The sequence below is a fragment of the Impatiens glandulifera genome, chromosome 6 (genome assembly GCF_907164915.1).
Source record: "Impatiens glandulifera chromosome 6, dImpGla2.1, whole genome shotgun sequence".
Lineage (NCBI taxonomy): Eukaryota > Viridiplantae > Streptophyta > Magnoliopsida > Ericales > Balsaminaceae > Impatiens > Impatiens glandulifera.
In genome coordinates, this window is record NC_061867.1 from 8,889,363 (window position 1) to 8,914,405 (window position 25,043).

The 25,043-nt window shown below is 33.8% G+C and overlaps 1 protein-coding gene across 1 annotated transcript; it reads right to left on the bottom strand.

Annotated features, from left to right (window-relative positions):
- Positions 1 to 16,537: 16,537 nt before the first annotated feature.
- Positions 16,538 to 19,282, bottom strand: LOC124943092 (putative disease resistance protein RGA1). Its single transcript, XM_047483650.1, has one exon. It carries the CDS (start codon positions 19,280 to 19,282, stop codon positions 16,538 to 16,540), a length of 2,745 nt encoding a protein of 914 aa, XP_047339606.1.
- Positions 19,283 to 25,043: the final 5,761 nt, after the last annotated feature.

Here is a 25,043-nt window from a genome sequence, read left to right on the forward strand (position 1 = left end):
CCTCCTTTGCGTGATATCCAGCATCACATTGACTTGGTTCCAGGTACTGCCCTACCCAACCGTCCTCATTACCGCATGAGTCCCAAAGAACATGAAGAGTTGCGTAGACAGGTGGAGGACTTGCTGGCTAAGGGACACATTCGAGAGAGCCTTAGTCCCTGTGCTGTCCCGGCCCTTCTTACCCCAAAAAAGGATGGGTCTTGGCGTATGTGCATTGATAGTCGTGCTATCAACAAGATTACAGTGCGTTATCGGTTTCCTATTCCCCGGTTGGATGACTTGTTGGATCAGTTGGGTGGTGCTTCTGTGTTTAGCAAACTGGATCTCAAGAGTGGATACCATCAGATTCGTATTCGCATGGGTGATGAGTGGAAGACTGCCTTTAAGACTCGTGAGGGCTTATATGAGTGGTTGGTTATGCCGTTTGGTCTGTCGAATGCTCCTAGCACCTTTATGCGTGTGATGAACCAGGCTCTTCGCCCTTTCATTGGGAAGTTTGTAGTCGTTTACTTCGACGACATCTTGATTTACAGTGACAGCGAGGTAGCACACCTCTCCCATCTTTGTGAGGTGTTATCTGTTCTCCGGCGTGACAAGTTCTATGCTGCTTCCTCGAAGTGCACATTTCTTACTGATTCTACCCAGTTCCTCGGTTATGTGGTGTCTCGGGAGGGCCTGAAAGTGGACCCGAGTAAGGTACTGGCTGTCAATCAGTGGCCCCGCCCCTCTTCGATCACTGAAGTTCGCAGTTTTCATGGCTTGGCTTCCTTCTATCGGCGTTTTATTCCTCACTTCAGCAGTGTTACGGCTCCTATCACTGATTGTATGAAGGGGGTTAAGTTCTTCTGGACGGATGATGCCGAGGCTGCCTTTGTTGAGATCAAGCACCGACTCACTTCAGCCCCTATTTTGGTTCTTCCTGATTTTTCCCAGCCATTTGAACTACATTGTGATGCTTCGAAATTGGGTATTGGGGCTGTACTTAGCCAATCTGGGCGTCCTGTTGCTTATTTTAGTGAGAAACTGTCTAGCGCTAAACTTCGTTTCAGTACCTATGATATTGAGTTCTATGCTATTGTCTAGGCAGTCAAACACTGGCGTCATTATTTATTTCAGCGGGAGTTTGTCTTATATACGGATCATGATTCCCTCAAGCATCTTGGTGGTCAGGACAAGATTTCTCATCGTCATGCTTCGTGGGTCTCTTATTTACAGCAGTTTACTTTTGTGATTAAACACAAGGCTGGTGTGTCTAATCGCGTGGCTGATGCTTTGAGTCGTCGTCATGGGCTGTTGGCGGAGATGCGTGTCCATGTACCCGGCTTTGATTCGTTTGTGGACCTCTATCGTGATGATCATTTCTTTTCTCAGGTCCTCATTCGCATCCAACAGAGGGATTCAAGGGACTTTGTCTTGGAGGATGGGTTCCTTTTCCGCGGTGTGCAACTGTGCATTCCAGATTGCAGCCTGCGTTTGAGGATGATTCAGGAACTCCACAAAGAAGGCCATGTTGGGCGTGATCGTACCTTCCAGCTTCTTATTTCTGGCCTTCGATGCGCAAAGAGGTGGGGCGTTTTGTTGCTCGCTGTCGTGTTTGTCAGTTGGCTAAGGGCGCTTCGACTAATGCCGGGTTATACTTGCCTCTTCCTATTCCCACTCAACCATGGTCTGATGTCAGTATGGATTTTGTCCTTGGGCTGCCACGTACCCAGCGTGGTTCTGATTCGATTTTTGTGGTGGTTGACCGATTCTCGAAGATGGTTCATTTCATTCCCTGCAAGAAAACCTCTGATGCTGTGGCTGTTGCACAGCTTTATTTCAGGGATGTGTATCGCCTTCATGGACTTCCTGCCTCCATAGTTTCTGATCGGGACACTCGCTTTGTGAGTCACTTTTGGAGGAGTCTTTGGCGTTTGGTTAATACTCAACTGAATTTTAGTAGTGCCTATCACCCGCAAACTGATGGCCAAACTGAAGTTGTTAATAGGTCTTTGGGGAACCTTCTGCGCAGTTTAGTTGGGGATCATCCTAAGGCTTGGGATCTGAAGCTGCCTCAGGCCGAGTTTGCTCACAATCATGCTGTTAATCGCTCCACTGGTTTCAGTCCTTTCCATGTGATTTACGGGCTGTCTCCGCGTGCTCCTCTTGATTTGTTAGCTCTGCCCAGCAAGGTGCGTCCTCATTCCACTGCTGCGGATTTTGTTGGTCAGTTGGCTCAGGTTCATCAGACCACTCATGACCGCTTGGTTGCTGCTACTGCCAAGTACAAGGAGAAGGCTGATTCGAGAAGGCATGCTGTTGATTTTGAAGTTGGTGACTTTGTGTGGGCTATTCTGACTAAGGATCGTTTTCCAGCTCATGAATATAGCAAGCTTGCTGCTAAGAAGATTGGTCCTGTTGAGATTGTGGAGAAGATCAACCCCAATGCTTATCGTTTACGCCTTCCCAGCCATGTGCGTACCTATGATGTGTTCAATGTGAAACATCTTGTTCCTTTTGTGGGTGAGTCTTCTTCTGATGAGGATGATGCGGTTCCAGATTCGAGGACGAATCTTTTCTACCCTAGGGGGAATGATGCGGTGCGAGTCGAAGAGGCGTTTATGCGAAAGTTGCAGCATCCGAAAATATCTCGCAAGTGTCAGATTTCGACGATTGCCTAGTGTTTTCGGGCGGAAACGTGGTGCTGTGAAGAAGTCATGGCTTTGCCATGAGGTATGATGGTTTAAGGCCATCTGACGACGTTTAAGGGCTCAAAATCGCATTTTTATTAGTTTCGGGTGTTTTTTGCAATTTATTAAAAGTTGTTTATTTCTTTTGCAAGCTAGGTTTGAGTATTTAAAGAATCTTAAAACACTTTGTTAAAAAAGGAGAGAAAAAGATTATTAATCAAAAAACGAGGTTTCCTCAATATCTATCAACTTTCGGTATTCGTAAGAATCAACGAATCTTGATAAAGGTTCATCCTAGCCACGCATGCTGCATCAAAACCACACCACAATCACATTTGGTTAAAGGTTGTACTTGTTTTGTTAGGTTGCAAGTTCGAAACCTACAAATAACATTTTTAAATTTATTTTTAACCGTTTTAAGATTATGGGCGGGTCAACCCACAATCCGACCCAAGTATTCATTTACTCTCACATAAATATCCAAGTTAACCACAACTCTCGACCCGACAATCTGGACACTTTAAAAATTAAGCATTATTATATATATATATAAATTAGTTAGTTCAAAATTTGAACTTTTATTGTTAAAATATCTCGCGTTCATCAAATTTGGTGTTGAATCTTAAATATAAAGTGTTGTTAGCCTAGTTGGTTAAAGGGTTGTACTTGTTTTTGTTAGGTTGCAAGTTCGAAACCTAAAAATAAAATTTTTAAATTTATTTTTAACCGTTTTAAGTTTATGGGCGGGTCAACCCACAATCCGACCCAAATATCTATTTACTCTCACATAAATATCCAAATTAACCACAACTCTCGACCCGACAATCCGGACACTTTAAAAATTAAGCATAATTATATATATATATAGATAACATAATTTTCAAAACGGCAAACTTATTTCAAAACACTTAATATATGTTTCAGGATCTAAATCCAAACTTTTAATATCATCTTTCGTTAACTAAAATACCGCAATAGATCCTCTATCCATTTACCCAAATAATTTACCTTTTTTCATCAAATAAAGATTTAAAAAAAAAGGAAACCTATTTCAAACAGCTCTAAGAATTATTAAGAAAGTTAACATCTTGAGTTACCAGAGGAATATCTGAAACACTGATATATTCATTCATTAAAAGTCTTAAGACCTAACAGTATAAACAGTTTAAGACCTAACAGTATAAACAGTCTTATTTTTTAGATTTTCTAAGAGGGAGATTCATGGCTATCAATCATAAATGAAGAGTTTCAATAAAATTAAAAGTGCAAAGAATATTAGATCAAATCATATGTTGCAATATTTAGTAGTTTGGCGTATCAACAATAACTTCCCCACTTTCTACACGCAGAAGATTCCTGAATTTTCCTGATGCAAAAAGATTATATAACATATGTTATGCTGTGAGTATGACCATTATATAATAGATGCAATTAATGGATGAATATCTTTATACATACAGTACCTTCTAATTGACTCTTCTTCTTCTATTCCTCCTTTATGATATTTACATCGAACTTCGAATGAAAACATAACATAACTAGCGTTCGAATGAATCATCTCGCCTTTGTTTTAGGGATAAAAAAAGAATGAATATTGTGTACAAGCCTTTAACGGTTTATTTAGTTGCATTTAAGCTTCTCCCCTTCGAGTTCTTTCTTCAGTGTTTCAACCCTTTTCCAACATATCCATGTTCTCCTGTTAGTTTGATAATACATACATACGTACCATATTACAAAAACAACAAATATGATCAAAACAAGTTGATTGAATATTGAAGAATCAATCACCTTCTGAAGCAATTCCAGCCTCTTGTTTTTAAGGTTATTTGCATCATTTTCCTCCATCATCCTCTGTGAAGTAACAACAGTTGAGTTCTTTTTCATCTGCCAAAAACATGAATTTGTATACTCTAGTAATGGATGATATGTTTAACTAATTATAACCTAACAAGCAATGGGAGTTGAGAAGATTAATTCCCACATTGTTTAATGTTAGGATTTGTATCTCCCAAATCCAACCAGCTTGATATAATTTGTAAAAAACACAAGAAAAAAGAACACAAGAACACACAGATTTATAGTGATTCACTCAAATTGAGCTACATCCACTTCAACCACCACCAGATTTCACTATGAAGAAGAAATACAGAGTTTTTGCCTCACACTTTATCTCTCTAGAATTCTGTCTAAACAATGTAAACACTTAATAATTACATATTTATAGGGTAAACATTCAGGTAATAAACCTAAATAACTTTGGTCGGACCCAAGCCCAAAACCAAAAAGAAAATTCAATAAACTCTAATTAACAATGTAGAGTTTATTATAAGTGTAGGTTCCATAACTCAACATTTAAGTTCTTAATGCACATATAAGCCTTTCTAGTTCTGGGTCGTACATTCGTCTCCAGTCAGCAGATTCATCCATTGCTTCCCTGTTAGCAAGATCAAACTCCCGCCTGCAAAGAGTTCAGCAAGAAATATAATAGATTCATCAGCAAGATTCAATAATCAAGTAATATCGAAGACCTAACGGAGTGTAAGCGAGAAATGAGGATGTAAAATGAAACCTGCCTTAAAAGTTGAGCTTCATCGGAAGAAATTCTGTAATCAACGGACCAAAGCCTGAAGTAGACGGCGGCGACACCGAAAACCATAACCACGGCGAATGAAAGGAAGAGTAATCTTCTCTCTTTCTTCATTCTTACCTTAGGATTCGAGATGACTCAAAAATCTCCTTCCAAATCCAAACTTTCTTCTTCTTCGCGCTGAATGAAGGATAGGATTATCAGATAGATTTGGTGCCCGCCATTTTAACTTTGGCCCAACTCTAGACTCAATAATTTTCTATACATTTTAATGTCCTTATAAATCATTTTTAAATATAGCTAGTACCACAACAATTGTAATAATAATAATAATAATAAAAAAAAAAAGACAATTGTAAATTGTAATAATGACTTAAGTTGAAATTGAAATATATATAATAATTTAAAAAAAATAAAATCTCTATCAAATTCGCAGTCATCTAGTTGTCAAAACGAGTAAAATATCAAAATGAAATAATTCATATAGAAAAAAGTTGGATGAATTATAATAATAATAATAATTATTATTAATTACAATTTTTATATTTTCAGTACTTCAAAATGCTGTAAATTAAAACAAATACTGGATTGACACAAGACCAGATGTATATGCCATTAAATTGGTCTATTTCTTGTATTAAAATTTGTTTGAAACAGTTTTCTATCATATTCATATAGTATATAAAAAGTTAGAATCATAGAAACAGATCTCTGCATACCAAATAATAGATTACCTATCTACTCCTCTGAACTTCAAGTAAATAAGAAATGAATATAATTATTTAGGTACGTACCAGCTCCTTGTTTCTTGAGTCTTCTACTCCTCCTTTAATTAATTAGGTTATCACTGTATGTCAAGATATTAATTAGAATTCATTAAAATAATTAATAATAATAGATGCAATATAATTATTATTTTTATACGTGACTTCTAATTCACTCTTCTATTCCTCTTCCAATAGATTATTTACTTTCAAGACTTTAAGTCTGGTTCGAAGGGAACGCAGGAGTGCGATAACATCGTCCGCTTCTTCTGAAGACACCAACTTAGACAGCCCCAGATACTCAAATACTGTAGTGAATTATTATTAATATTGAGGTTTCCAACAAATTCCTCAACTCATATCATCAACTCAGGACAATCATGAATCCACAATTCTGTGAGAGAGTTGATGAAGTGTTTGTTCTGGCAGCCACTAATCTTTGATATCTCTTTCATTCCCTCATCAAACAAACGCCTTAACTTCTTGCACACCCAAATATTTAGATATTGAAGAGATTGGAAAGTTGAGTGTACTCCTCCTCCTAATTGTGCTTCATTATTATTGTCCGCAAACATTAATGTCATATAACCAGCACCAAATAAAACACTTCTTTCGTTCAGTCCTTGTAAATCGAGATGAGTGAGAGCACTAAGATTTGAGATGCTATATAACAACTTGTTGGGTCAGCTCATTTGGCAGCTGGGCCTAACAAATTAATAAAGCCCATTAGGGCATATTTAATTAAGAAAAAAAACACAGCAGTTTTAGATTGGTTTTTCTCTCTCTCTCTTCCAGCAGTTCTTCCTCCATTGAAGCAACAATTCCTCCATTGAAGCAGCAGGTTCTTCTTCTGATTTCCTTTATCTCTTCTCCATTTGGTTAGTCATCTTTAATGATGATGATAATATATGTGAATGACAAGTTAGGATGAGGTCAATTGATAACTTTTGTTAGATTACCTCTAGGCTTGTATTGAACTACATTGTATACCCATTTGATATAGTGGATGATTTAAGTGGCCGAAGTGTCCCGTGGTTTTTACCTAATTTGGGTTTTCCACGTAAAATCTTGGTGTCCTACTCTCTGTTTTTGATTGTTTGATGCTCAATTGTTTTGGCTGCCTATTTGATTACACAAAAGGGAAAAAGAATTGTTAGGCCTTGTTGTAGCTTGTTTATTTTTGAATTGCTAAACAGGTGCTATTATTCGATTTTTCCAACAAGTGGTATCAGAGCTGAGTTCGTTTGGTGGTGATTCTTGTATAATTCAAATGGAAGAATCGTTGAGCAGTAATGGAACGATGATCAAACTCACAGCTACCAATTACACAATCTGGAAGTCACGGATGGAGGACTTATTGTGTAATTATGATTATGTAGACATTGGGTGATAAAGGCAAACCAGAGGCTATGACAGATGGAGATTGGAAGAAGCTGAACAGAAAGGCAGTTGGTAAAATCAGGCAATGGGTTGACAACAGTGTGTATCAGCATGTGGCTACTGAAGTTAATGCTTATAAGGTGTGGACTATTTTGAGTGAGCTGTATGAGAAGAACAACACTCAAAACAGAGCATTTCTATTTAGGAAGTTTTGCTCGTTGAAATATCAAGATGGGTCTTCTATGTCTGAGCATCTAAATGCTTTTCAGGGGATTCTAAATGAGTTGGCTGCGATAGGAATGAAATTTGATGATGAGCTTCATGCTATGTGTTTGATTAATTCTCTGCCTGATAGTTGGGAAACACTTGTTGTTTCAATTACCAATTCTGTCCACAAGGTAAGCTCACTTTGAAAATGATGAAAGAGAGCGTGCTGAATGAAGAGGCTAGAAGAAAAGAACAGGGCTTCTCGACTCCAAGTCAGGTGTTCGTGACTGAGAAAAGGGGTAGAAGTAAAAGTAAAACTCCAAAGAATCGCAGTGGTAGTTCAGACAGGTCACGGGGAACATCCAGCTCGAGAAAAGAGATTACATGTTATCATTGTGGCAAGCCAGGACACAAGAAGTATCAGTGCAGATCTTTGAAGCGGGAACAAAAGGAGAATAAGCAAGATGAAAGTAGTAAGGTTGCAGATGTGGGTGGTAACGACATCGATATTGTTTACGACAATGATAGTATCAACCTTGTTTCTCAAGATACACAATGGGTGGTAGACTCAGATGCTTCTTATCATGTCACCAATCGTTGTGATATATTTGCTTCTTACACTAGTGGACAGTTTGGTTCAGTGACGTTGGGAAACCATGTTACGTGTAAGATTGTTGGAAAGGAGATGTCTGTTTGGATACTAACACTTCGTGCAAGCTACTTTTGAAGAATGTTCGACATGTTCCTGATATTCGGATGAATTTGATCTCTACTGGTATTCTTGATGATGAGGGCTATCATAGTTACTTTGGTGAAGGAAAATGGAAACTCACTAAGGGATCTTTGGTGATAGCTAAAGGAAAGAAGATCGGTTCTCTTTATGTGACAGAAACTAAGTCTTACGGGGGAGAAGCAAATGCAGTTAATGATTGTTCAGCACAACTTTGGCATAAGAGACTTGGTCACTTAAGTCAGAATGGCATGCGAGTTCTCTCTAAGACAATCGATCTCCAGGGCTTAAAGTCCACAGATTTGAAGACATGCACAGATTGCTTAGTTGGTAAGCAACATAGGGTTTCCTTCAAAAGTTTCTCTCCATCTAGGAAGCCCAATATCCTAGATATGGTTCACACAGACATATGTTTTATGGATTCCTTGACTTTAGGTGGTGCTCATTATTACATCGCTTTTATCGATGATTGCTCAAGGAAGGTGTGGGCATATTGCTTGAAGACTAAGGATCAAGCATTGGATTACTTCAAGTTGTTTCATACTGAAGTGGAGAGAGAAACTGGGAAGAAGTTGAAATGTGTTCGTTCGGACAATGGTGGCGAATACAGAGGACCATTTGTGGAATACTGTAAAAGTCATGGGATCAATCTTATGAAGACTGTGCCAAAAACACCTCAACAGAATGGAGTTGCAGAGAGGATGAACAGGTCTATCAATGAGAGAATTTTGTGTATGTTGTCTCATGCTAAGTTGCCAAAATCCTTTTGGGGAGAAGCAATGAAGACAGCGGTTGATCTGATAAACCTTTCACCCTCAACTCCTTTAGATGGCGACGTTCCAGAAAGAGTTTGGAGAGGTAAAGACGTCTCTTATGATCACTTGAGAGTTTTTGGTTGTAAAGTGTTTGTTCATGTTCCTCGAGATGAGAGAGCTAAGCTTGATAGCAAGACGAGACAGTGTATCTTTATTGGGTATGGCCACGGAGAATTTGGGTACCGATGTTGGGATCCGGTTAACAAGAAACTCATTAGAAGCAGAGATGTGGTATTCTTTGAAGATCAGACCATTGAAGACTTTGAGAAAAAGGAAAAGCCGAAGTCTACAGAGAATGAATTGCTTGACAATGGTAGGATTCGTACACCACAATCACAACCCAATGATGTGGAGAATGCCCAAGTTGAGGTTGATGAGACTTCTTTAGTTGATGCTGAGCCAACAGAGGAAGCTGAACAAGATGATGATAGTTCTCTAGAGCCACCTGATGATCAGCATATTAGAAGATCTAGTAGGCAGCGACAACCTTCTAGTAGGTATCCTCCCAGTGAGTATGTGATGTTGACTGACGGCGGAGAACCAGAAACCTATCAAGAAGCATTGTCTCATGAAAACAAGAACAAGTGGTCGGTGGCAATGCAAGAAGAGATAAATTCCTTGCAAGAGAACGAAACTTATGACTTGGTGAAACTTTCAAAAGGAAAGAAGACTTTGAAGAACAAGTGGGTATTCAAGTTGAAGCACCAAGAGAATAGCTCACAACCTCGATATAAAGCTAGACTGGTTGTGAAGGGCTTTGGACAGAAAAAGGGGATTGATTTTGAAGAGATCTTCTCACCGGTTGTGAAGAGGTCATCCATCAGAGTTGTGTTAGCATTGGCTGCTAGTCAAGATTTGGAAATTGAACAACTGGATGTGAAGACTGCATTTCTCCATGGTGACTTGGAGGAAGAGATCTATATGGAACAACTTGAGGGTTTCAAAGTTAAAGGTAAAGAAGATCTTGTCTGCAGGTTGAGGAAAAGCTTGTATGGGCTCAAACAAGCGCCTAGACAATGGTACAGGAAATTTGACTCCTTCATGGAAGTAAATGGGTACAGTAAGACTACTTCAGATCATTGTGTTTTCATCAAGAGATACGGTGTTGATGATTATGTTATTCTTCTGCTCTATGTTGATGATATGCTGATTGTTGGGCAAGATATTGCGAAAATTGAGAAGCTCAAAAGAGAGTTGAACAAGTCTTTTGCGATGAAGGATTTGGGTTCAGTGAAACAGATCCTAGGCATGGAAATCACAAGAGACAGAAAGAACAGAACACTTTGGCTATCACAGGAGAAGTACATTGAGAAGGTACTCGAGAGGTTTGCAATGAAAAATGCAAAACCGGTTTCAGTTCCACTTGCAGGTCATTTTAAGTTAAGTTCTAAACAATGTCCTACAAGTGAGAAAGATAAAGATGAAATGAATAATGTACCTTATGCCTCTGCAGTTGGTAGTCTTATGTATGCCATGGTATGTACAAGACCGGACATAGCACACGCAGTTGGTGTTGTTAGTCGGTATCTCTCCAACCCGGGAGAAGAACATTGGTTGGCTGTTAAGTGGATTCTCAGATATCTTCGAGGCTCTTTGAAAGCACGTTTATGTTTCGGAAGTGATACTCCTATTTTGGAAGGCTTTACAGATTCTGATATGGCGGGTGATGTTGATTCAAGAAAATCTGTATCAGGTTTTTTGGTTACTTTTGCAGGCGGTGCTGTTTCGTGGCAGTCAAGGTTACAAAAGTGTGTTGCTTTGTCTACTACAGAAGCTGAGTATATTGCAGCAACTGAGGCATGTAAAGAGGTGTTATGGATGAAGAAGTTCCTACAAGAGTTGGGCCAAAAGCAAGAGAAGTTTACTTTGTTTTGCGACAGTCAAAGTGTCATTCATCTCTCAAAGAATTCAGCTTTTCATTCGAGATCCAAACACATCGACGTGAGATATCATTGGATACGTGATGTGCTTGAGGCAAAAGAGCTGAATTTGGAGAAGATTCATACAAGTGAGAATGGTGCCGATATGTTTACAAAATCCTTGTCTAAGGACAAGTTTGAAGATTGTCGGGAGAGAGCGGGTTTATTGGAGCCCGCGAAGTTGCGCTGACGGGGGAGATTTGTTGGGTCAGCTCATTTGGCAGCTGGGCCTAACAAATTAATAAAGCCCATTAGGGCATATTTAATTAAGGAAAAAAAACACAGCAGTTTTAGATTGGTTTTTCTCTCTCTCTCTTCCAGCAGTTCTTCCTCCATTGAAGCAGCAGGTTCTTCTTCTGATTTCCTTTATCTCTTCTCCATTTGGTTAGCCATCTTTAATGATGATGATAATGTATGTGAATGACAAGTTAGGATGAGGTCAATTGATAACTTTTGTTATATTACCTCTAGGCTTGTATTGAACTACATTGTATACCCATTTGATATAGTGGATGATTTAAGTGGCCGAAGTGTCCCGTGGTTTTTACCTAATTTGGGTTTTCCACGTAAAATCTTGGTGTCCTGCTCTCTGTTTTTGATTGTTTGATGCTCAATTGTTTTGGCTGCCTATTTGATTACACAAAAAGGAAAAAGAATTGTTAGGCCTTGTTGTAGCTTGTTTATTTCTGAATTGCTAAACAGGTGCTATTATTCGATTTCTCCAACACAACTCATCCGAACATTCACTGTAAACAGTTACATCTTTGAGTGATTTGAGATGCGGTGGCAAGGCCCCTAGCTTTGGACAATCATGTATCAACAACGTGCATAGATTAGGGAATGCTCCGACACTAGGAATAGTAGGAGACACCAATTCCCTCAAATTCTTCATGCCACCAATCTTAAGTTCCTCTAACAAAGGGAATAACACTACTTCAATTCCATTGATGTTGTTGTTGACACTGAATATTCCATGGTCCACATCATTATTCAATCTAAAAATTTTGAGATAGTGAGAGTACCATTAAGATTCCAGATGATATATAACAATTCATCCGAACATTCACATTCTACTCTTACATCTTTGAGTGTTTTGAGATGCGGTGGCAAAGCCCCTAGTTTTGGGCAATCACCTATCAACAACTTGCATAGATTAGGGAATGCTCCAATACTCCAACATCTAGGTGACACCAATTCCCTCAAATTCTTCATACTAAGTATATTCAGTTCCTCTAACAAAGGGAATAGTACTATCATTTCATTGTCATCGCTACTACTAGCAATAGTATTCATATTGTCCAAGCGCTTAAGCTCAAGGCGTGTTAGAAAAAGATATGATTTTCCCACCCATTTAGGGAGATTCACACCTTTGTAACCACTCATTTTCAATTTCTTCAGCCTCTCAGTTGAAACCTCTAGAGCTTCTCCAATTTTCTCATCTCTAGTACTCTCGCTCTCATTATCATCAACTTCATCATTAGATCTCCATTCCAACTTCAATTCATTGATACTCGTCTTTTAGCCATACTTATCCCTCTTTCCATTGATACATCACTAACTCTTCCAATATTCTTAATTTTCAAAGATCCGCTGATATCTAATTCTTTTAATTCATCTAGTTGGCAGTCTCTTCCCTTGTTGCTTATCACAAACAAGCTTAATGTCTTCAGATGTTTCAATTGCCCCATCCCTCTAGGCATATATTTTAATACTTTACATTTCTCCAAATAAAGATGCCGCAAACTAATAAGGTCTTTCGTATTTCTCGGCAAACTTTCAAGCTTAGAATACCCATTGAGTTTCAAAGTTTGTAAGTTTAAGAGATTACAAATACTATCAGGTAATGTTGTTTTCTGATCATTACCGGAAATTTTTAAGTATCTAAGATGTTTTAGACATTCCAAGTTATACAAATATAGATACTTTTTAGATCTATTAATGTCCAATATCTCTTTGGAGTATTTACCGAAATGTTGGTATAATAGTTGTTTAAACCAATTATTCCATCTTAGTGTTAGTTCAAGGACACGTAAAGTCGGAAGTTTCTTCAAGACCCTAAAAAACATCTGCATATCAGCAATAGATGTGACATTGAGCAATATTAGTGATTGCAACCCTTCAATTTTCTTAAGGGAACGAACTGAGTTTTTGACAAATTCATCATCTATTACCGTTACATGACGAATTTTTCGTTTTAAACAATCACTTGAGCTATTAGCATCCAACTTATAACATTCATCTTTCATAACAGATTCGGAAAGATCGTGCATCTTACATATTTCATTTCCAGACTGATCGTCTTGAAAAAAGGATCTCCGACACAACTCATTCCAAATTGTATTCTCAATATCTTCTATTTCTTGGTTTTTAACTGTAGGAAGTAAATCATGGGCCATCCACAATTGGATTAATCTCTCCTTTTCAATTTCAGCATCCTTGGGAAATATAGCACAAAACACAAAGCATCTTCTCAAATGATAAGGGAGGTCATAATAACTCAATCTTAGAATAGACAAGATTAAATTTTCATTTTGTGAAATCTCTCATATCTCACTGTCTCTTATTCTGCATCATTCCTTTTCGTCACAATTGGATTGCAATTGACTTCCCAAGACTTTGGTAACTAAGGGAACACCCTTACATTTTCTACTTATTTCTTTACCAATATTAATAAAGTGCAGAGGTTTATGTTTTCCATGCACAAATGCGCGCTCTTCGAATAATAACCAACAATCATCTTGAGAGAGCGATGATAATTCAAAATGTTGAATTGTTTCCATGATTTCTGCCACATTTTTTTTACTTGTCGTTGTAAGGACAAATGCACCATTTGATCCACAATCCAAAATAGACCTCAACTGATCCCATGCATTAACGTCTTCATTCCAAACATCATCCAATACAATCAAATATCTTTTTCCGCTCAATATTTTTCTAACCTTTTTCTGCAATTCTTCTAAGCATGATTCTGCCTTTTCTTCTAAGATTGCTTTGATCACTAGCTTAATATCAAATTCATTAGAAACACAAACCCAGATTTGGGTTTCAAAATGCTTAGCAATCTCCTTGTCGTTGAAGACCGTTTGGGCAAGTGTTGTTTTACCAAGACCCCCAATTCCAACAATGGGTAGAACAGATAGTTTTTTATCAACACAAGCACCAGATGTATTATTGACCAGAATATCAATAATCTTTTTCTTCTCCATATCTCTCCCATATACTTTATTACAACTAGAAAGAGACATGGGTAGAACAGATAGTTTTTTTATCAACACAAGCACCAGATCTATTATTGACCAGAATATCCATAATCTTTTTCTTCTCCAGATATGTATTAATTTTCACATATTTTTGTTCACACCAACCAATCGTTGCTTCCACTAAATACTTCTCATTATAAAACAATGAGATGAAAACGCAGAGAGTAGCCAAAGGAGAAAACAGAGGACTAACAATGAGATGAAAACGGAATGATATTGCCTACTCAACTTTTACTCTTCAATATTTCCAAATTTGCTTTCTTGATTTGAATTGATGTTTATTTGAAAACTTCTTATTTTATTTTGGAAAAAAACTTATTTTATGTTAAAAGTGATTTATTTAGATTAAGAGAGTGCATTATATGGTTTTTTTGTCTGTGTTTTGTTTGAACTACACAATAGATAGCTAAGAATATTAAACATCGGACACTAAATATATTGCATTTAAATATAAATAATTGTGCAGCTCAAAGGAGGATTAGTGTTACGTAGAAAATGATTCTTTTTCATTACATGTCGATCGAGATTCCCTCCAGACTACCATTCGTTGATTATCACTTCCTGTGACTCCTTCCTGAAATTGTTACCAGGGACATCATTTCAGACTCTTCTAATTGTTAATAAAAGATGCAATTAATCGATGAATATCTTTATACCTATAGTACCTTCTAATTGACTCCGATTCCTCGTCTTTGATATCTACTTCGAATGAAAACACAACATAACTAGGGTCCGTATGAATCATCTCGCCTTTGTTCTAGGGATAAAAAAAAGAATGAATATTGTGTACAAGCCTTTAACGATTTATTTAGTTGCATTTAAGCTTCTCCCCTTCGAGTTCTTTTTTCAGTGTTTCAACCCTTTTCCAACAGATCCATGTTCTCCTGTTAGTTTGATAATACATACATATATACATACGTACCATATTACGAAAACAAGAAATAAGATGAAAACAAGTTGATTGAATATTGAAGAATCAATCACCTTCTGAAGCAATTCCAGCCTCTGGTTCAAGTAATGTAAGCAGCTGGAGAATATCTATGTGGCTTTAATATGCAGAATAGCCTACTGACTGCTGCGAAAAGCAATAACACGTTCAATTTGAAAACACAGATTCTAAATATATCGATGAAAAGAAGTCACATACAAGTATTGTGAATCGGTGATATTCCATCATCCTACTTGAAATCATACAAAGGATCCTTTCTACGCGTCCTATTTGCAGCCAATATTAATATTATAGCTTCGGTTATCTTGCTTAAACGTTTTTTTTTTTATCTTAATTATCTTTAAAAAATAATTCCTCTTTTGTTGAGTCTTCGACTCTTTTAGGATACGTCAAGAAATTTCTTACATGTCATTAATTAATAGATGAATATAATTATTATTGTTATGCGTACCTTCTAATTTGACTCTTCCTCTCCCAATAGAATATCTACATGGAACATCTTAGGACCAAAATAAAATAAAATAAGATCTATTTGCAAGTGGCTGGCTTGTTGACCAAACGAAAATTAGATTGCAATGTATAAAAATTTGAAATCAGGATATATGATCAATTTACTTAAGTGGTATATATATTCATAAAATAAAAATGAAGTCATTTAAGCAAAAGAAAAAACAAATCCCGCATAGTAAAAACTCATATGGGTCCTACATTATAATCAAATATATCCCTAAATACATTCAATTCAAAAACTATTAATTACAAAAATAATTTGAGTGAAATGAGTAACTTAAGATTGGGAAATTTGGATGAATGACCCTAAAAATTGAGCATAAAATTAAATTGATCTTATTATAATGAAGAAACTAAAGCATAATCAGAGAAAGAGGAGAAGAAAACATACATTACAGACTTACAGTAACAGTAATGTAAGCAGCTGGAGAATATCCATGTCTCTTTAATCTGCAGAATAGCCTACTGACTGCAGAAAGCAATGACACGTTCAATTTGAAAACACAGATTATAAATCGACTTTATCGTGGCGGTTATGAAGATGAAAAGAAGTCACATACAACAAGTAATGTGGATAGGTGATATTCCATCCTCCTTCATAGTATGTACTTGAAATCATTCAAAGGATCCTTTCTACGTGTGTCCTGTTGTGTTTAAAAAGAATTCTTACTAGTCATTAAATAATTTAATAATAAATGCAATTAATCATATGAATATAATTATTATTTTTATATGTACCTTCTTCTTCTATTCCTCTCCCAATAGAATATCTACATTGAACTTCTCAGGACCAAGTCTTGCTCGAAGAGAACGCAGGAGTGCCATAAAATCGTCCGCATCTTCTGAAGACACCAACTTAGGACAACCCAGGATACTCAATCTCTGTAGTGAATTATTATTAATAATATTGAGGTTTCCAACAAATTCCTCAACTGATATCATCAACTCCGGACATCCCCAGATCTTCAATTCCGTGAGAGAGTTGATGAAGTGTTTGTTCTGGCAGCCACTAATCTTTGATATCTCTTTCATTCCCTCATCAAACAAACGCCTTAACTTCTCGCACCACTTAATTTCCAGAGATTGAAGAGATTGGAATGTTGAACGTACTCCTCCTAATTGTGCTTCATTATTATTATTATTGTCCGCAAGGGTTGACGACGATGATGAAGGTATATAACCAGCTCCAAATAAAACACTTCTTTTTTCCATACGACCAAGAACGAGATGAGTGAGAGCACTAAGATTTGAGAGGCTATATAACAACTCATCCGAACATTCACCATCAACAGATACATATTTGAGTGCTTTGAGATGGGGCGGCAATCTCCCTAGCTTTGGGCAATCAGATATCATCATATTGGATAGATTAGGGAATACTCCGGCACTAGGAATAATAGGAGACACCAATTTTGGGAGATTCGCACCTTTGTAACCATTCATCATCAATGTTTTCAGCATCGTTGAAACCTCTAGAGCTTCACCAATTTTCTCATCTCTAGTACTCTTGCTCTCATTATCATCAACTTCATCATTAGATCTCCATAACAACTCAAGCTTCTTGATACTCGTCTTTTTAGCCATACTTACCCCTCTTGTAATAGTTGCATCACTAACTCTCCCAAGATTCTTAATTGTCAATGATCCGCAGATATCCAATTCTTTTAATTCATCTAGTTGACAGTCTCTCTCCTTCATGCCTATCACAAATCGGCTTAACGTCTTCAGATGTTTCAATTGCCCCATCCCTCTAGGCATATATTTTAATCTAGAACAACCCTTCAAATAAAGATGTCGCAGACTAATAAGGTCTTTCGTATTTCTAGGCAAACTTTTAAGACTAGAACACTCATTGAGTTTCAAAGTCTGTAAGTTCAAGAGATCACAAATACTATCCGGTAATGTATTTATCTCATTATTACCGGAAATGTCTAAATATCTCAGATGTTTTAGACATCCCAAGTAATGAAAATCTTGATATTGCGCAGAGTACCTCATTTCAAGGACGCGTAAAGTCGGAAGTTCCTTGATCAAGACACAGAAAGAAATATGCTCTATGACCTTTTTACTGTCATTGAACATTAGTGTTTGCAACCCTCCAATTTTCTTAAGAGAATGAGCTGATATTTTGACAAATTCATCAAACATTGCCGTTACATGATGAATTTCTCGTTTTAAACCATCATTTGAGCTGTTAGCATCCAACCTATAACATTCATCTTTCATAACAGATTGGGCAAGATCGTGCATAAGATCATGCATCTTACATGTTTCGTATATTCCATCCCGATCTGATTCCTCGTCTTGAAAAAAGGATATCCAACACAACTCTTTCCAAATTGTATTCCCAATATCTTCCACTTCTTGGTTTTTAACTGTAGAAATTAAACCATGAGCCATCCACAATTGGATTAATCTCTCCTTTTCAATTTTAGCATCCTTCGGAAATATAGCACAAAACACAAAGCATCTTCTCAAATGATAAGGGAGTTCATAGTAACTCAACCGTAGAATAGGCAAGAGATCAGATTCTTCATTTTGAGTCTCCCATATCTCATTATCTCTTATTTTACTCCATTCATTTATATCACTTTTAAAGCCCAATTGTCCTCCAAATGTCTTGGCAACTAAGGGAACTCCTTTACATTTTTTAGCTATTTCTTTTCCAATATCAACAAAGTTTGGAGTTTTGGGTGTCCCACACATAAATGCACGCTCTTCAAAGAGCAGCCAACAATCCTTGTCAGAGAGCAATGACATCTGAATATGTTGAATTGTTTGCATAATTGTTGCCACATTTCTTTTCCGTGTCGTGGTAAGGACAAACGCACCATTTGATCCACAGTCCAAGATAGATCTCAACTGTTCCCATGCCTCAAGGTTTTCATTCCAAACATCATCCAATACAATTAAATATCTTTTCCCGCTCAATTTTTCTCTAACTTTTTTCTGCAATTCTTCTGAGCGTGCTTCCGCCTTTTCTTCTAAGATGGCTTTCATCACCAATTGAATATCAAATTCATCAGAAACACAAACCCAGATTTTGGTTTCAAAATGCTTAGCAATCTTCTCATCGTTGAAGACCGTTTGGGCAAGTGTTGTTTTACCAAGACCCCCAATTCCAACAATGGGTAGAACAGATAGTTTTTTATCGGCACAAGCACCAGATGTATTATTGACAAGAATATCAATAATCTTTTTCTTCTCCATATCTCTCCCATATACTTTATTACAACTAGAAAGAGATATGGTTTCACACCAACGACTAGTAAATTTGTCATGAATAGATTCACGCAAATGTAACGTTTGACGGTCTGAAGAAATTTGGTTAAGCTTCTCTTGAACATCCTTAATTTTGTGACCAACTTTTAGACGTGTCCTAGTACTGATAAAAGGACGGGTTATTGAGTTGATTACCTTGATCCAGGTTGAAGAGAAGGCATTACGCCTGTTGACTTGAAGACGAAGATCTGCATAGGTGCAGTCATCCATGATGTCTTGAACCTCATACACCACATCTTTGAGCTTCCACAACCAATCTTCCGTTTGTTTGTCCTTGTTCCACGCGTCCTTGTTCTCAGCATGTTCAAGTGCGGCATTAATTGCAGATAGCGTGCCCAATAGCTTTTCAACCTCCTTATCAAAACCATAAATCAACTTGAATTCATCCTTAATCAGAGGTACCAAATTTGAAAGCAAACCACTGATTATAGTTGCTGGATCAGCCATGGTGGTTAATTTCTCTCTCTAATGAAATCTGAGAATTGAAGTTCAAATAAATCAGATACAAAATTCAGCAACTCTTACTTGACAGTATATAATATGGAGCCAAGCACTTAAATGCACGTGTCTTGTGTACCCAAAGATAATTTTTGTTTAAATTTAGGCGATGTGACTTGACACTTTTTAATAGGGATATTGTGGCATGATCGAACGCCTGTATATTTTGACAGTGATTGAAGTTTGTTTGATTTTATTTGAATAAATAGGTACAATTTTACAAAGGTATAAATATTAAAAAATATTTTTAGATTATAAATAAATTTGAGACTCTTATTTGGATTAAATGTTTATTTTTTCTAATGTGGAAAAACATTTGTCTAAATCAATGTTTTCTATAACTTTTATAAATATTTATGTATAGTTTTCCTACTATGCAACCACATGCACGTGAACAAGTTTAAAATTAAAGTAATTTTGAAATCAGAAACTGATAATAGCAATATAATATATCGTGGAACTTTTAGATATTATTTAATTATTTACCCAATTAAATTTTCCAATCCATAATTTTTGTGTAAAAAAACAGATATTATCATCTGTCATCAACATTTATTGACGCATTAACTGTTCCTCATTTTTATTATAAATATATATTACTTTCTTTATATAAATTCATAATATTATATATATATATATATAATTATGTTAAAAATATACCAATAATAGTTGAGTTTTTATTGGATTAATGGTTTTTTAAATAATTTATGACTAAATTTTTGTAAAAGAAATATGATATTTTTTTAAGTAAAAAGACTTAAATATTATTAATATATAATAATAAAATATTTTAAAATAAATAAAAAATTGTTTGGAGAACTCTGTTTTGGATATTCGACTCAATTATTTATATATATATATTATTTATTTATTTAAATTACATAAATATTTAAAAAGTATTATATATAACTAGATAAAATTTAAATTAAAAAAATCTTATAACATCTCAATTTATTAATTAAGTATTTCAGTCATGTAAAATAATATATATATATATATATATATATATATATATATATATATTAAAAATTAAAATAATATATAAAAATTTATTAATTTTTTTAAAATAAGATATTTTAATTATTTATTTTTAAATTTAAATAAATTATAATATATTATTTAAAGATAATACATTATATTAAACCTAAATAATTTTACACCGTTATACATATTAACTATATATTTTTAGTATTTTAAATATTATTATTTTCAATTAAATCCTTACAAATTTATTGTGAGTTAAAAAAACCATTCTTTAAAACAATTATATTTCTTTATCATTCTTTAAAACAATTATATTTTTTCACACTAAGAGAAAAGAAGTAAGAGAAAAAGAGTTAGAGTTAATTGATTTTCTTTTAAGAATTTGAAGGGTCATCTAATATAATATTTTTGTCATAAACGGTTTTCTAAATAGTTTTATCAATGGAAAATAAAACTAGTTTGCTTGGTTAATTAACATAAATTGAAAATTTGACAATATATCATTTAATTCATTAACTAAATAAACCACAATTGTACCGTACAATTAACATCAATATTTTTCAACATAGTTAATTAATCTATATAGTTTCAAATTTAATAGGTATATATGAAAAACAATTTCGATAAAAAAAAGTTTATAATTGAAGCCATTATGATCGTCTTTAATGTTATCAGTTTTAAGTTCTAAGGGTTTGATTGGTGGTACAAAGAGGTACTACCACTAGTGGAAAAATAGGCTTCCGTAACGAAGATTATTAACGACGCTCGAACGCTCTTAATAATAGTTTTTATCAGTAACGGTAACTCTTACTATTATGAATATATCAGTAACGGCTATAACGGCTATATATAGCTGTTACTAATAAAAAAATCTTCAGTAACAGACATAGGAAAAACCCCGTTACAGATACCAACGTCTTTATTTTTTTTCGAATTCAGGGTATTAGTAACGATTTATGAGAAAACCGTTACTGATATAGCTACCGTTCAATTTTTTTAGGGCTATTAGTAACGGTTTTGGTGGAAAACCGTTATTGATAGAGTATTGGTAACGATTAATGAGAAAACCGTTACTGATACGAAGGCTGACGTTTCAACTTCACAAGAGGTATCAGTAACGGTTTATGAGAAAATCGTTAATGGCTACCGTTCAACTTTTTTGGAAGTTATTAGTAATGGTTTTAGTAAAAAACTGTTACTGATAGAGTATTGATAACGGTTAATGAGAAAACCGTTACTGATATGAAGACTAATGTTTCAACTTCACAAGAGGTATAACTAGGAAAAACCGTTAATGATATGACTACATTTCAACTTTTTTGGAGGGCCATTAGTGAACCAAACACTTACACAGCCGCTCTATTTCTCTAACCTTCAGTAGATTTTTATTTATTTATTTTTTTTAGTCTAAGCATATTTTTTATATTACAAACAGAAATAAATTAGACTGAAAGAGTAGGTAGTAATAGGTACAAGACGGAAATACTTGAAAATTGACAGCGGCTGGTTTCGCTGAGAATCCACTAACAGGACCAATTTAGATTTGGCCTTAGTGTGGTCCTCTATATTAATATTATTATTTTATATTTTAATATATTTAATACTGCTATTAAATTTGAATAAAATTATTATTTATGTTCTTTATTCAGTCATTATAACTCTATTTAATCTTAATTTGAAACTACTATAATAAATTATTAAACTATATTTATATTTTATATATTTTTAATAAAACTCTATAATTAAAACATTATAATGTTAAAATAAAATATAAATATTTATAATAAACAACTAATCTTAAAATGTGAATTAATTAAATAAATAAAATGAAATATAAAAGTAGCATCAATAAAAGTGAGTTAAATCTTTAAAAATATATTGGTAATTTATACACTATTGGTATAGTATAAACTATATTAATATTATAATATTGTATTTTCTTTTATATTTTTATTATTAATATAAATTTATACCCCTATAAAATTTCATATAGTAAATTATTCCCTAATATAACACTATTCTTATATCGTTTAATTTTTAATTTACCATTATACTCTTTATTAATATTATATATAACTTATTATTATATAATATATTAAATATATTTTATTTAGTTTTAATAATAATAATAATATTATTATATATAATTATTTTTAATATTAATATTTTTTAAATAATTCAATATTTTAATTAAAAATTATTTATTTATTTCTATAACGATAATTTATTAATTATTATTTTCTATATTTACTTATATTATAAATAATATTTTATTTTAGTTTATTTTATTATAATTATTAATAATATTTAAATTAAATAAATATAATTTATCCGTTTATATTATAATTAATTTTTATATTTTAATTAAAATTACATTAATTATTAAATAATAGCAATACAATCGTTTATAATAATAATAGGCAATATTATTTATAATATAAATAAATATAAAAATAATAATAATTTTAAATTAATATTATACAAGTTATACTACAACTCTTATACAATATATCCAACACAAAATTTTAAAACATATATAACTTATACCATTTCTTATAATTTTTATCAAACATTAATAACTTATACAACTTATACTACCATATATTATTTATACTTGGTTACCATTTGTATAATATACAACTTATACCCTATATAATTTGTACCAAATACCAAACACTATCTAAACGTATAAAAAGATACGGTACAAACTGATGTTTTATTATTTATAATATAAAATATTTATTTATAATCTATAAAGGTTTGAATTGATGTAAAGATAAATAAATTTATAAATATAATTTTAAAAAAAAATCAAAGTGAGTTTGATTTTAATTTTAATAAAAATATAATGACTCGATTTCTCTCGACTCTCTATCTTTATTTTTTTTATTTTAATATTTTATTCCTGAATTTGTTTTAGTAAATATTTTTGAATTTTATAAATAAATCGAGAATTGACTTTTAGATTATACAGTCACCACATAATTTTAGAAAAACTTAGAAAAATAGTTTGCGTAATTAAACGCGTTTTATATGATTTATTTCAGTTCGGGGCTTTATTACACTCGAGAAATGACTTTTGCGCTTATTTCTCCGTACCGCCAAACCGACGACGGTCTCCACTTTACATTTTGGGTCAATTTTACAATTTTTTTGTTTTGCAATTTTAATTTTTGAATTATTTAAACGATAACTATGAAGAATAATAAAATTTCATAATTAAAATCATACATAGAAAATATAATTTAATCGATTATGTACCTTGTTTGCAAATTTTTTTGTTCGTGTTTCTTCTTTCCTTTCTTTCTCTCTCTTCCTTCAGTTTTTCTTTCTCCGGTTTCCTATTCTCTTCTCTTCCTTTTATTCTTTTCTTTTCTGGAGGTTTCCTATTCTATTCTATTCCTTTTATTCTTTTCTTCCAGCTTTTCTTTCGTTCTTTCTTTGATTTCTTCATTCTTTTATTTTTATTATTTTTATTATTATTATTATAATTCTAATTATTATTATTATTATTATTTTTATTATTATTATACAACCACGTCACCCAATAAAATATAGAGGTAGTTAATTCTCGAGAAGAATAATTAACTCCCCGACTAATTACACCGACTTTCTGGAACGTATCTCAGAAAACATAATAATAACTTAATTTATAAATGATACGATTCAGACGACTACGGTCAATGAAAGTTCAATGACTTCTCTCCAACTAGATAATTCATCAAAAGTTCGAAGACTTCTCTCAAACCATATAATTCATTAAAAAATAATTAAAAATAAATTATTTGTAAAATAAATTGATTAGTCAAAATGTTTTATTCTCTCATACAAATTAAATCTAAGATGATGCGACTCATGAATTTTTTTAATTAAATTGAAAGCGATCATGATGTATAATGTAGCGCAATTGACGGGTGGAAATAAAGATAAAAGTTACTATTACAATCATGAAGAATAATAAAAAATTGTATATTTTCAAATTATAAAGTGAACTCCATGTGCCTATACTTTTGATATTTAATTTTTCATATCAAATTATAAGATTTTCAAATCATTAAGAATAATAAAATAAATGTAAATTTCATTCATGATTTGAATAACTTTTATTTGAGATATAATTACATTTTGATCCTTGTTAGAAAAATTTATAGATGTCTAAGATGCCTAACAAAATTTTTTTTTTTGATTGGAGTACTATTCACAATATTTTATTCATGATACTAATAACTTTTATTTGAGATATTGTTACACTTTGTTCAATAAAGTTAGCCCGATTGATCTTGGTTGAGAAAATTTGCAAGAGTCTAAGATGCCCAGTAAAATCTCTTTTTTGGTTGAAGTGTTATTCACGACGAAATTCTCACTAACGATAGATGTATGAGAAAATACATAATTATTGTGAGTCGTATGTGTTACAAACAGTTTGAAACGACTTTTCATATACTTTTACATTGTCACGTTATTGTAAGTATATTAGTATTTTATGGAA